Source organism: Pan troglodytes, chromosome 17, assembly GCF_028858775.2.
Source record: "Pan troglodytes isolate AG18354 chromosome 17, NHGRI_mPanTro3-v2.0_pri, whole genome shotgun sequence".
In the NCBI taxonomy this organism is placed as follows: Eukaryota; Metazoa; Chordata; class Mammalia; order Primates; family Hominidae; genus Pan; species Pan troglodytes.
In genome coordinates, this window is record NC_072415.2 from 74,018,396 (window position 1) to 74,033,392 (window position 14,997).

At 42.3% G+C, this 14,997-nt stretch overlaps 1 protein-coding gene across 10 annotated transcripts in view; it reads left to right on the forward strand.

The window, feature by feature from the left end:
- SERPINB8 (serpin family B member 8) overlaps positions 1-14,997 on the forward strand; it is a 59,762-nt gene that overhangs the window by 25,740 nt on the left and 19,025 nt on the right. For 4 of the 10 annotated variants that reach the window (XM_063795818.1, XM_512167.8, XM_003315929.6 and 1 more), the window contains one exon: positions 1,392-1,914. The exons of 2 other annotated variants lie outside the window; for them this stretch is intronic. In XM_063795818.1, coding sequence (XP_063651888.1) covers positions 1,392-1,796 — 405 coding nt within the window. In that variant the 3' untranslated portion in view covers positions 1,797-1,914. Of the gene's footprint in view, positions 1-777; positions 1,915-14,997 lie in introns of those variants that run through there. 4 more of the 10 variants (XM_024350928.3, XM_016946868.4, XM_063795820.1 and 1 more) reach the window with 3 other exon arrangements.

Consider the following 14,997-nt stretch of genomic DNA (forward strand, 5'->3'; position numbering starts at 1 on the left):
TATTTGGAATATTATTCTTTATTCTGTATGGAAGGTCTATTTGAAAGCCCAATGATTATCACACAAAAGTCCTGGAAGAAGGGTAGGGATCAATCTTGGCAGTGATTCTCAAACATTAATGCACATATATGATTCTAGTGATCGTGTTAAAGTGCAGATTTTGATTCAATGGAGTGTGGCCTGAGATCTTGCATTTGTAACAAGATTCCAAGTGATACAGATGCTTGGAACCACACTATGAATAGCAAAAGTCTAAAGTACAGGTGGGAAATTTACCTTATACAAGAGGAGAGAAAAGTCTTACTGTGACAGAAAAGGAACAGAGTCCAGGAAGGGAAATGGTAAACTTGCAAGGTAGGAGGTGCAAGACTAATAGTGCACTTGTAAACCAGCTCTGGGAGGTGGGAGAAGCCTTCATTTATAAAGTTTGCTGATTCTCATGACATGGTAAATACTCCCACCATGGCCGACTTTAGCCTACTGAGAGTTTAACAATTGATAGGGGCCAGCTCTGGCACACCAATGCACAGGATGTTGAGGGTGGGCTGCTTGATTTTCCTGGCTTCCCTTTGGAATCAGAAAGCTACTGCCCTAAGTCAGGGATGACATCTGTTATGGCTACTTATGAGAAAATTAGGAGAGTCTAGAAATAGAGTCAAAATCAAAACAATGCTCGTTGGAGAGGAGTACCCACCTGGGCTCCAGTTGTTAAAGGGAAGGGGAGATGCTAGTGGAAGACCTTTCTCCCTTTTTTCTTTCTACCTTATGGATACATAGAAAGAGTGATGGATCTTGAAGAATTTGAAGCTAACTCCAGGACAGGCAGAGGACAAACAAGGATGCTGATGAAGTCTTGTTGCATTCCCCATTTCTCGTCTCGTGCTCCCTTCTCATGCCTCCCTTCATCTTCAGATGAAACACAATTCGCTCTCTTTTACTCTGAGTTGCCCTCTGATTTAACCCTGAATAGTCCCCTCATTAGACTCAGAAGCAGAGTTCTGAGCCATGCTTTGTCTTTTGTCAAACAATCTCTCCCACTCACAGTAGTATGTATTGCATGAAGATTAATGTAATGAATTGGTGAGAATTTTCTAAACTGTTAAAGAATGTTTTTAACATTTGAAAGGAGTTAGGTACAAATTGTTTTTATTAAAAATTTCTGCCTGTCTCAGGTGTTTACTAGCTCTTTTACACTTGTCTCCATAAAACCGTGAAAAGATGAAAATTTGGGAGAAAATCTTGGTGTGTTTATAAAAGAAAATATCTGTGGATTTTCTTGGACCAGAACTCACCATCTAATTGCATGTCATTGGGGGAGGGGTAATAAATGGGTGTGTGGGTATCAGGCTACTGTCATCTAAATTTTAAGGTTTGAGTCTTTCTTATCCTAGGTGGAAAAAGCACTTACATATGAGAAATTCAAAGCCTGGACAAATTCAGAAAAGTTGACAAAAAGTAAGGTTCAAGTTTTCCTTCCCAGATTAAAGCTGGAGGAGAGTTATGACTTGGAGCCTTTCCTTCGAAGATTAGGAATGATCGATGCTTTTGACGAAGCCAAGGCAGACTTTTCTGGAATGTCAACTAAGAAGAATGTGCCTCTGTCCAAGGTTGCCCACAAGTGCTTCGTGGAGGTCAATGAGGAAGGCACAGAGGCTGCCGCAGCCACCGCTGTGGTCAGGAATTCCCGGTGCAGCAGAATGGAGCCAAGATTCTGTGCAGACCACCCTTTTCTTTTCTTCATCAGGCACCACAAAACCAACTGCATCTTGTTCTGCGGCAGGTTCTCTTCTCCGTAAAGAGGAGCAATTGCTGTACATACCCTCCTTTCCTTCTACCTATCTTGCCTTAATTAACATTCCATGTGACCTAGTTGGTGCAGTGGCTTGAATGCCAAAATAAAGTGTGTACACTGGATAGCGTGTGAAAGTCTTTGCTGAAAGTTCCAGAGCCATTGAGAATAGCTGAGGCCGCAGATGCATGAAATTTGGGCCTGGGAAGCCTATGCTGGTTTTGGAGTGTTTGGGGTGCCTGCCATTGCCTCTGCCTTCACCTAAGTCTGTGCCCATTGTTTCAGGGGATCTTAAGGAGCATCTCAAGGCTTCAGGAGCCAGCCCTCTATGTGCTCTTCCATCCGCCCGGCTCTGCCCACCACCACTGCCAGGCTGAACAGGGGACTAGTGCCCAGGTGACACTGCACACAAAGCCAAGGGCAAACCCTACAGAGTAAAGCTGCAGCCACCCTGTGTCTCATGTGCAGCTGAAATAGTGATCTGCTGCTGTCACTGTCACATAGACAGCCGTGCATGCCCCCTGTCTCACACAGTTTGTAATGAAGACAGCTCCTTCTCATCTTTCCATAAGCCTGAGATACAAGTTCAGGGACTCAGCAATGCACTTCAGGACTGAGCTAGGAGGCAAATATCTGAAGCTTGCTATGCCGTTCTTTCCATTCCTTTTCCCTCTGAAACACACAAAATACCAAAGGAACTTACACAACACACCACTGAGTCCTCTAACTAATCATATGTGCTCAGACACAGCTCAAGCACACCCCTTAGTTAAGAAAGAACCTCCACACATTAATTTTTTTTTGCCTAAAAATAAAATTGCATTGTGGCAGCAATTTGGAAACTACAGCAAAGTCTCCAAAAAAATTGAAGTCACCCACAATTCCAACACACAGCAATCACTGCTGTTGATAGTGATATACATCCTTCCCTATTATGTGCATGCAAAGAGAAATTTATAAGCATTTTATTACAAGTTAATCATATCCTTCAGTAGCTTATTTCTTCCCTTATGAAAAACCTCCCTTAAGATCTTTCCAGGTCATCAGTTTGGTGTGCATAGTATTCCACTGTGTGGCTGGATTTCTATAATTGAATCTAATTTTAGACAGTTTGAGTAATTAAAATTATTTCTATTAACAAATAATAGATTGCTAATAATAAATATGTATTATGCTGTTTTGGATATACTAAATATTTGCTCACATCCTTAATATATTTTTTAAAATTCCTAACAATAGTACTGTTGAGATAAAAGTTGAGCACATTTTGAGACTTCTTCCAAGTTGGTCCCTAGAAAGTTACACTGGTTTGTACTCTCACTTATGTCACCATTTATACCACCACTGACTGCTGCCTGCTTTATTATTTCTTTAATGAGTTGGACTGAACAGTGGTTAATTGTGACTCTGTTTTTGACTGACAGTTAACAGTTACATGAACCATTCATATTACAGCTCTTACTTAAATTTGACCAAGCCAGGATATATCTGTTAGGCCACATTCATTTAGGGATCATATTTTCCAAAGCAGGTTTGGGCAAAATTAATCCACAGGACTGAAAGGTATACATCTGTGAGTTTTGTTCTCACTTCCACCTCTAATTTGAAGAATACTTTATACTTTAATTGACACAGAATACATTTCACATATTTAACCTATACAATAGGTTCTGACACGTTTTCCATGAAACAAACCATCGCTATATTCAAGATAATGAACCTATCTATCATACTCCCAAATTCCTTCTTGCATCTTTGTAATTTCTCACTCTTCCTTCTCCCTCTCCCCGTCCCATCCCAACCACTGATCTGCTGAGGCAACTACCAATCTTCTTTCTGTCACTATAGATTAATTTGCATTTTTAAAGAAATTTACATACATGGAACCATACATCATCTATGCTTTGTAGTATGACTCCTGTCACTCAGTACAATTATTTTGAGATTCATTTATGTTATTGTATATATCAATAGTTCATCCCTTTTATCGGTAAGTAACATTTTTTTGTATAGATATACCATGATTTGTTGATGAACAAATTTACCTGTTGATGAACATTTAGGTTGTTACCAAGATTTTTGCTATTGAAAATAAAGTTTTTATGAATATTTATGTATATACATCTTTGTATGGACATATGTCTTCATTTCTTTTGTATATAGATACATAGAAGTAGAATGGCTGGGTCATATGGAAGGTGTAAGTTTAACTTTTTAAGGATCTGCCAAATTGCCTTTGAAAGTGGTTGTATCATTTAACATTCCCAGTAAAGCCTAGGAGAGTTCTGGTTTTTCTCCCTTCTCACCAATACTTGGTACTACCAGTGTTGTTACTTTCAGCGTGTACCGGCTTTAGGTTGCATTTCCCTAATGCCTAATTATGTTCAGCATTTTAAAAAATGTGCTTATTTGCTATCCATATATGTTCTTTGATGAAATGTCTTTTTAAATGTCTCATCGATATTTTATTGCTTCTTGCTTTATTTTGTTTTCATGGTTTTTTTTTTTTCTTTTTGAGACAGAGTATTGCTCTGTGGCCAGGCTGCAGGGCAGGGGCACGATCTCGGCTCACTGCAACCTCCGCCTCCTGGGTTCAAGCAATTCTCGTGCCTCAGACCCCTGAGTAGCTGGGACTACAGGCGTGTGCCACCACAGCCGGCTAATTTTTGTATTTTTAGTAGATACAGGGTTTCCCCATGTTGGCCAGGCTGGTTTTGAACTCCTGACCTCAGGTCATCTGCCCTCCTTGGCCTCCCAAAGTTCTGGGATTACAGGTATGAGCCACCGCCCCTGGCCTTTTGTTTTCTTATTGTATTTTGAGAAATCTCGTGATATGGCTACCAAATCTTTTATCATATATGTAATCTGAAAACATTTTTCTCCCAGCTCATGGCTTCAATTTTCATTTCTTTTTTTTTCCAATCTTTATTTTGCACACTTTATTTTTTTTATTTTTTTATTATACTTTAAGTTTTAGGGTACATGTGCACAATGTGCAGGTTTGTTACATATGTATACATGTGCCATGTTGGTGTGCTGCACCCATTAACTCGTCATTTAACATTAGGTGTATCTCCTAATGCTATCCCTCACCCCTCCCCCCACCCCACAACAGGCCCCGGTGTGTGATGTTCCCCTTCCTGTGTCCATGTGTTCTCATTGTTCAGTTCCCACCATTTCTATAACAGTGCCTTTAAAAAGCAGTTCTTAATTTTGATGAAGGCCATTTTATCATTTTGTTTCTTTGTTTATGCTTAATGCTTTTGTTGCCATATTGAAGGAATGCTTTGCCTAATCCAAAGTCACAAGGATCTCCTATGTTTCTTCCAGAAGTGTTACTGGATTTAATTTTCCTTTTTGGCCTATGATCAATTTTGAGTTCATGTTTTGCATATGATGAAAATGCTATCCATTTTCCACTGAATTGCCTTTGCATCTTTGTCAAAAATCAGTTGATCATGGATATGTGGTTCTATTTCTGGATTCTATTGGATTCCATTGATCTGCTTGTCTATCTTGATGACAATTCCACATTGTCTGAATTACTGTAGCTTAATAATAAGTTTTGAAAACACTTAAGTGACATAAGTTTTCCAACTTTATTTTTCAAAGTTGTTTTATCTGCTTTCAGTCCTCTATCTTTCCCTGTGAATTTTATAATTTTCTTGTTGACTTGTACAAAGCCTGCTGCAATTTTGATTAGGACTGTGTGAATTCTAAATATCAATTTGGAGAGAATAGACATACTAGCAATATTGAGTCTTCCAACCCATGAACAAGGCATGTTTCTCATTCTTTTAGGTTTTTATTGATTAATCTCAGCATAGTTTTGTAGTTTTCAGTATACAAGTCTGGCCCAAATTTTGTCAGATTTATCCTTAAGTATATTCTATTTTGTGCTATTACAAGTGGTGTTGCTTTTTAATTTCAATTTCTGATTAATTGTTGCTAGTATATGGAAATATATAATGCAGGTTTTTTTTTTTTTTGTATCTCAGCCTTATATCTTGCAAACTTGCTAAAATCACTTAGTTCTAGTAGCTGCGTTTCTAGTTCCATGTCTGCTAATAAAGACAAAATTTCCTCTTTCTTTCACATTTAGATAGCTTTTTTTTTTCTTTGCCTTATTGCACTGACTTGATTAGAAGCAGTGAAAACAGACATCCTTGTCTGGTTCCTGATCTTAGGGGAAAGCACAAAGGCTCCCATCATTAAACGTGATATTAGCTGTAGGCTTTTCATAGGTGCCCTTTAACAGGTGAAGAAGGTCTCTTTTATTCGCAGTTTGTTGTGTTTATATCAGGAATAGATGTTGGATTCTGTCAAATGCTTTTTTGTTTCTTTTAGATGATCATATGGTTTTGTTAATATTGGGATTAATTTTTGAATGTTGAAACAATCTTGCGTTACTGGGAGAAACTCCACTTGGTCATGATGTATTTCCTATTTTGTCTAGTATTGGGTGCAATTTGTTAAAATATTTTTAGAATTGCTCATCTCCATTCATGAGAGACATTAGTCTGTACTATTCGTATTTTGAAATATCTTTGTCTCACTTTGGTTTTAGATAATTCTGGTCTCAAAGAATGAGTTGAGAAACATACCTACCTTTGCAATTTTCTGGAACAGATGTTGTATAATTGGTATTATTTCTTCCTTTAATGTTTGGTGAAAACATCCGAGACTGGAGTGGCTTTATATTGCAACTCTATTTTCATTAATAGATAGTGAACTATTCAAATTACATATTTCTTCTTGAGTTAGCTTTGGTAGCTTGTGTCTTTCAAGGAATTTGTTCATTTTCTAGTCATCAAATTTACTGTTGTAAAGTTGTTTATAATAGTCTCTTATTTTTCTCTTAATAGCCATAAAATCTGTAGTAATACCATTGCTCTCATTTCTGAGATTAGTAGCTTGTGCCTTTTTTTCTTTTCTGATCAGTATGACTAGGTGTTGATAAATTTTATTGCTGTTTCTCAGAACCAGCTTTTGGTTTCATTGATTTTCACTATTGTTTTTCTCTCCACAACATTGATTTCTGCTCTGATCTTTATTATTTCCTTTTTCTGATTACTTCACATTTAATTTTTTCACTTTTTGATGTAACCAACCACGATCCCTGATGCACTGAACAAAGTAGGACGAACGCGGGAATAAAAGACAAAGACAAAAGAGTATATTTGGAAGAAGGGGTCGGGGGCACCTTGCCTCTAGTAGGCAAGGGCCCTAAACTTTTTCAGTCCTCCGTATTTATCAGGTAAAAGAGATAGCAAAAAAAGTGGGGGTGATTGTCGGGTAATTGTGCGTCGGCTGGCCGTTTGGTTCACAGCAGGCTTGTGACACTGCATCCTTTGAACAATAGGCGCTAGATTTCCCAGTAAATAACTTCAAGGAGCCTGGTGCCAGGGAGTGATGGCCTTCAGCAAACCTTTTGGCGGCAGGTGCAGTGTGAGTTTACCCACATCCTGCATTCATAATAAACAGTTTGCTGTTTGATCATATAGCCTCCAGTGGAATGCTGAGTTGGTCATGATCCCTTTGCTGGCTCTCTACATTTTGGGTATTTTTTTAGTTTTTGTAAGGTGAAACTGAGGTAATTGACTTGAAACTTTTCTTGGTTTTTAATATAGGTGTTTACCACCATAAAAATTTCCCTAAGTATTGATTTAGTGGCATCAATAAATTTTGATATCCTTTGCATTTTTATTCAGTTCAAAATACATTCTGATTTTCCTTTTGATTTCTTTTTTGACTCATGAATTATTTGAAAGTGTAATTTTTAGTTTCCAGTTTTGATGATTTCCAAAGATTTTATGTTATTGACTTCTAATTGAATCTCACCATAGTCAGATAACATGTTTTTAATGACTTGTATTCTTTTAAGATATTGAGATTTATTTTATGCCCCTAAATATGGTCTATCTCAGGAAATGCTCCATGATCACTTGAAAAGAATGTATATTCTGCTGTTTTGGGGTGTAGTGCTCTGTAAATGTGAATTCCATGAAGTTGGTGATAGTGTTGTTCAGGTCTTCTATATAATTACCAATCTTGTGTCTGCCTGTTCTAGCAATTGTTGAGAGATGAGTGTTGACATGTCCAACTATAATTGTTGAGAGGTCCAGCTCTAGGTCAAAATCCCATGGGTGATCCCATAGGCCTGACCATAGGCAACTACAAGGCAGGCTGCATGGGGGATGTGGGGGGAAGCTGCCCTGCTCACAGATTTGGTGCACAGCCAGGGCATTGAAGTGTCCAGTGGGAGCTGCAGTCAAGGACTCAGGTCCCTGAGCCAGGCCATGCTTTTATGCATCTCTACATTCCGAGCTCAGACAGCTTCACTCAGAGCCCTCCTTATAAGGGGAGCAGAGGCCTTCGCTGAGACACTGTTCAGGAGCCTCTGAAGAGACTTTCTTATCAGGAGCCTTGAAGACACTTTCTTGCACTCAAGCTCAGCACTCAGTACTTTTCCACTTCTAGTCCATCCTTCCCCCATCCCATCCCTCCTGTCCCTCCCCTTGGCTCCTGGGTCCACAAAATGGCAGGAACCTTGCGTTTGGGACTTCTAGGCAATGAGACAATTCTCCCACCTCTGCTGCTTGTCATCTGACCCTTCCTGGTGCTATTCCATGGGGAAAATAATGGCACCATGTCCTGGGTAGCCTCTTCTTATCACAGTAAGCAAATAAAAGCTTGACTGTTACTTTCAGTGGGGCTAGTTGTCCTAATTCAACACCTTAACACCTGAAAGTACTCACATACATGCCCCCTCTCTCTTTCTCTCTCTCTCTCTCTCAATTTGACAAAGGAGCTGAGTGGTCAATTAAGCACGATGCCTTTTTGGAAAAACAGAAAGCCTAAAAGTCCTTCAGGGCACACTAGAGGTGCTGGTGGTTCATCTGCAAGAGTCTGAGGGTACCGCAGAACACTTGCCAGCCATGCCACGGGGTGTCTGGGAGGTGCCAGTGGACCCCGCAGGGCACCCTTAGAGTGTGCTAATGTGTTGTTTACAGAAGCTTTTCGGTTCCGAGGGGGATCATTGGTCCTCAGCTGGGTACTACTTGGGCTCCGACAGATCTGGCATGTTTGGTACACTGTGACAAGACCCATGCCATTGAAAAACACTTCTGGACGCCCCTCGCAGAGGCTATAGCAGCCCCGCAAGTCACCCTGGTGGTCCTCTGGGTCTACAATGAGGGGCTGGGGGAAGCAGAGGATAAGACTGTTCACCAGACTCAGATTTCAAGAATTTTTATGCCACTACTGCTGGTTATCAAGCCCAGGTAAACCTCATAAGGCCAGCTCAGTCCGTCCCAGACACAATCCAGCTATTTTAACAAATGCCTAAGGCATGGAAAGAGTGGCTGCTTCCAAGAAAACAGACTGCAGAAGCAGGGAGGCAAAGATGACTATCAGGCGCCCTCTACTGGACGATCTAGGCAATGACATTCCCAAAGAGCTCTCTCAGCCTGATGATTCAATAAAGGGGCTCTCAAAGGAGGAGACTGAAGAGTTCCTCACCAAGATACCAGACCATGGGGGGCCCAGCAGGCAGCTCACGAGGGTTTGCATGGTGATAGCCCCTATGACTGATTCAAGCGTTATGCTTGTTGTCATCCCTCCCAGTGACTCTGGAGATGACTTGAAGAGCCTCCCGATCATCTCCCCAGACGGCTAGAGTTTTACAAATTAACAAGACTAGGGGTTAGGCTGAGGTCCCTCTGTCCCCAGGGATGACTAGAAGCCCTAGCCAATGTCAGAGTTCAGTGAGGAGGTGGGAGAAAATGTCCTTCTTGGCCATACTGAACATTTGTGCACTGCTGCCTCTGATCCCCACAATCCTTGGCACCAGGATGAGGGGGAAACAGATAATGTTCTCTGGTTTAGGGTCTGAGACCACCACCACCTGCTCTGTCTCTGGGAAGGGACCTTTGGGCTCCTAGAGGCCTTTATGTTATGGCTCCCACGACTGCATGTGTTCTTGGTATAGATGTATTGTCTATATGTGCCCCTACTGGCCTTCACCCTCAATCCCTGATGGAAATTACTGCACTTAGGGTCATCTTAGTGGGACATGGGAAAGGCTGTGAGTGTACCCAACTACTGTCGCCTAGGCCATTGTATCCCCACCTGCTTTAGAGAGGAAAAAAAATAACTGCTGTCATTATGTCACTGAAACATCAGGAATTCCATCTAGGTCCTTCTGTTCACTGCACAGAAAGCCAATCAGTGAGACAATGAGTATTGCAAAGACGAATGAAAACTTTAATTGGGTGCTACAGCTGAGGAGATGGGAGATCAGTCTCAAATCCATCTCCCTGACCAACTAAAATTAGGAATTTATATAGCAGAGAAGAAATGTAACCATGTGTGGGGAAACAGGAATTAGGGAGAAGTAAGGAAGAGGAATTGGTCAACAGGAAGCAGGTGGTTGCGCAGGCCATCATGATGGGTGAGGGGTCGGGTTTCTCATTGTCCCGATGTGTAGACCTGGTGGGTTTTAGCTGCTTGATAATATCTGGGAGCACTGATGGTTGGCTTCCTGAGAAAGGAACTCAGATAACTAATTTTCTTGAGTTTTAAGACTGTGAGGGTTAATTTATATGCTTTTTCAAAATAAACCATAAATATTAGTTTTATAGGACAATTGGGCTAGTTTCAATTGCTAAGCTTGAGGCAAAGTTCCTGAGAAACTGTTCCTCCATACAGTAGATCTGTCTGGCCTGTGCACATGGCCTCAGGTACCTGGTGATCCTCTGTCTATTACAGGTGGCTCAAGCCTGTGGTGCCATTCTTTGCATTGGCAGTATCTGACATTTTGATTCTTACAGGGGCTACTGGAGGGAACTTGGTATGGGACAGTTGATATCATCAATGCCTTCTTCAGCTTCCTCCCACACGGAGAAGTCCAGGATCAACTTGCCTTTATGTGGAATGGGTTGCAATCCACCTTTAATGTCCTTTCACAAAGTGACCTAAATTCCCCACATAGCTGCCATCAATGAATAGGTTATGCTCTGGGGAGAGTTGCATGCCTGGAGGAAGCACTAGCCTTGCACTCTATTGATGACATCCTCCTTGTGAACCCAAACAAAGACATTGCCAAATAAGGACTAGCTGCTTGAGGACTGTTGACTTTCACGCAGCAACCCAACTACACCATTAACAGACAGAGACCCCAAGTGAAGTTCCTGGTTGTAATCTGGGCAAGTGGCACAACATCTTGTTTAGAGGAGATGACTGCCAAGCTTTTGGCTGTCTCTGCCCCAGCAAATAAAAAGGATGCCCAATGATTTGTGGGCTTATTCATCTACTGTTACTGTCACATTTCCCTTGTGGGGATTTTGATGGGACCCAACTAAGAGGTTACTAGAAAAGGCTGCTATGTTTCAATGGGGCCCATTCAACAGGCTACCACAGCCATCCAAGTACCCTCCCTTCCCCTGGACCCCATGGATCCACATTTGCCATTCGACTTACAGGTCTCTACAACATGTCAGTTCCTTTACTATCGCTCATAGTAGAAAAATACATCAGACACTTTTTGGGTTTTTCAACTTAGAAGATCCTGGAGTCAGCTGAAAGGGAATCAGCCAAAAGGCACATACACTTTGAGAAACAATTATTGTCCTGTTATTGGGCCTAGGTAGATATGCATGAGTACATGACTCATGGCTGTGATATAGTTTTATGATCCCAAATTCCAATCAGGTTATGAGTGAGCAGAGGCCTCAAATCTCCAGGTGGGTGTGGCTTAAGAGTATTCTCTAGTGAATGAAAATGTTCTACACAGAAGCAGGTAAAACCCAGCCCAGCTGGGGCCTTCAACTCAATGGCAAGGACTCAGGAGTGTCATCCCCCTCCCAGGCATATCGTCCAATGAGCCACTGCCTTCACTTGGCCAATGGGAACTCAGATACAAGACCTTCTGGGCCACACATAAGCCTGGTTCACTGACGGTGTCTCTTGATTAACATTTACTATGCTGGAATGAGGTGCAGCTGTCATACAACCTGAGATAGATCTATCCCTTGGCAAGTTCAGCATAAATGTGCAAAGCTTTATAAAGTATGGTTGGCTACCCAGGCTCTCTCAACAAAGGAGCCCTGCTATATTTTCACTGACTCATGGGCTGTAGTTAATGGTCTGAACATTTGATTGAGCTACTGGCAAAACTGTGCTGACATGTAAAACACATCCCTCTCTTGGGATGAGACATTCGGATAAAATTCAATTCTACTCCTAATAAGCTCTTTGTTATCCTTCTGGGTGCTCACCAGAGAGCTCCCTATGCTGACAAAGGCAATGAGCCAATCAAGGCAATGAGCAGACCGTGCATGTCAGCTAAACATGGAGAATGATTTGTCATCTGCCCCAGAGATAACAGATATTCAACTCATTGCCTCCGATCCATGAGAGGAAGGGCCCTGGGAATCAAGATGCCATCCTAGCCTGGATCTGTATGCATGAACTATTGTCTTCAAAAGATGCCAACACAGCATGAAAGAGATAATCCACCTGCCAGACCCTGACCAAGGCTAAACATTCTGCTCAGGGACAGATCCTTCTGGTCAAAAAGGCCAGGATGTTCTTTGCAGGTTGATCACACTAGTCCCCTCATCCCATCCAGAGCATTCTGCTGGATCCTAAATGTAGTTGATGAGTTCTCTGTATTTGGACTAGTCATCCCCATGTGTTTCCCTGACTCAGGCAACACTCTTCAGTCCCTCCAAAACTATATTTGTTTATTTCTCTGGCTTCCTGAATACATTGTATCTAATAATGGCCCAAACGATACATTTGCAGCCCAAACTATACATGGGTCAAATCATGAGGCATGATGGATTCTCCATGCTCTGTATCATCTACAAGCCACAGCAGTGATTGCATATTTTAACAGGAAAAGAACAGGTTGAAGTGGCTGATGGAAATGGACAATATAATCCCAGCCTGGCTACATGTCTCAGGTATGCAATTTGGGGTCTCACTGCGGCAGTTCTCTAAGTGCACTTCTCATTTGTGCTGTGTGATTGATTGGGCTATCTGTCTCTTTCCCTCAGTTGCACACTCCTCTTTTAAAATTATTGGCAAATCAGTTTCCGTGGTGGATCATGCAAGTTCCCTCCATCCTTTTTGAGCCCTTCCTGAAGACCGAAATCAGTGGGAGATCAGGAAGGCTACTAAACAGCATAGACTGGGAGGCATGAACTTGCTTCTCCATTTACTCCCTGGTTGCAGTGCCTGAATTTTGCCTACAAGGACTTCAGAGATAATAACCATCAATTCAATGTCTCAACATTTTCCCTAAGGTGGCCCTGCTGCTTTACTCTGTGTAGCCCCATGGGATACATATCAAATATCAAATAGAAACTTTGATGGAACCACAGGAGAAGCCAAGCCAGAATATTTAGGTTCACCATTCTAAGAATGAATTAAGGGCACTATTCTTGCTCATGGCACGGGACAGACTGCCCATGTCACAGTCAATGAGGAGTCTCCCGAACTAATAAGACATGAGCACCTTTGGTCCTGTGAACTCAGATATGGGGCAAGAAGTGAGATCTAACCTCTCTCCTCTCTCTCATGGGTAGTCTGTGTGACTCTGGCCTTACAAAATTCATTCGTAGGCCTGACTCAGGCAGCTGCCATCATGCTGAACTTGACTAGTAGTTGGATATGCCACTCACTCCTCGACCCCATATGTAAATCTTTGGCTGCCATGCCACTGAATAGCATGAGTGGACATTTCTTCAACTATGGAGCTTTCTGGCATCTCAGGTGCCCTAACACACCCAGACCCGATGTGTTACCTGATATGTGGACCCTGGTACTGTAGGAATGAAATGACTTCCCAGTTGTCAACTCAATGCTGTTCCACATGGGAGCAACTGGGAAGAGGAGACTGGGTCTGTTACTGGGCTATTTTGGCCTTGATGGTGGTGACCTTCTCCTCTCCTCCACTTGTCCCCTCCTTGTACAGACTCTTCAGTTCCACTCAGGGACTCTGCCTACTGCCTACCAAGAACGACTTCTAGGGGGTTGAACCTTATGGTAGTCAATGACTCTTACACTCCCAACCCGATGTATACCTTTAGAGTATTATTTCTTTTCTAAACACCAGGCCTTTACCTTCCTTTTTGATAGCCTTGTAATCTGCACGAATGGGGCATTAATAAGAATTTTTCAAATATTCCAAGCAACCTCTCCCAAGGAGCATGTTGCACCAGGCTGAGTAAGGCATGAGCTCCAGAACCAAGCCTACCCTGGTTACTTGGAGGGCTTACCGGGTGAGAGGCACTGCTGACCCTCTTTGCTCATGTGTATGCTCTGGGTGGTTTTTCCCACTGCTCAGGTCCCTCAGTGAGAAAAGGTTGTGCTCCTGTCTCTTACCATCACTGAGGTCATTAACAACACTACCTTAGTTTTGGAGACACAATAGATCAGCCTCAGCTCTTTGGTTTGAGTATTTGAGCAGCTGCATAGCCCTGGACTTCCAGCTGGCCAGCCAAGGAGAGTCTGTGCCACTGTCAACACCTCGTGGTGCACCTGGATCAATGAACCTGACAAAGTAGAAGAGTCTGGCTCTCTAAAGCAGACTCTGCTGACCTTTGAAACATCTTATCCTGGACTGGCAATGTTGGGGACTCATGGCTATGTTTAATCTTCCAAGAAGTCCTCATCATCCTATTTGGAAACATTTCAATGATGAACTTGGTCCATTGCTGGCTCAGACTAATTACCGGGTTATTGTCATAATCCCGCAAATTCCATTTATTCAGGACCATGATAGGGTAGTCTTTGCTTCTTTCAAGGATCCTGAAAAATTAAGAGGTGAAGTTGAAGAGTACAACTTCAGGACAAAATCCTAAATGGAATCTCTCAGGCCCAACCATATGCAATTACAGATATTCTACTCTTGGGTGAAATCTGCCCTACTCCCGCCAGACTTCATGGCTAGTGCTTTGTGATCTCGGGAGGGAGGCACCATCAAAGGCTTAGGATCCCCTGGGCCAGCCATGCCCTGTGCCTACCTGCATTTCTAGCTCTGGCCCCTCCATTCAGAGGCCTCCTTATGGGGCAGGGGCTCTGTTGGGACACTGCCAAGACCTCCTTATTAGGGGGCCTGGAGATACTTTTCTCCACTCTGACTCAATACTCGGTACTTTCCCATTACTAGCTCTTCCCCTTCCTCCAGACTCCAGCTCCAA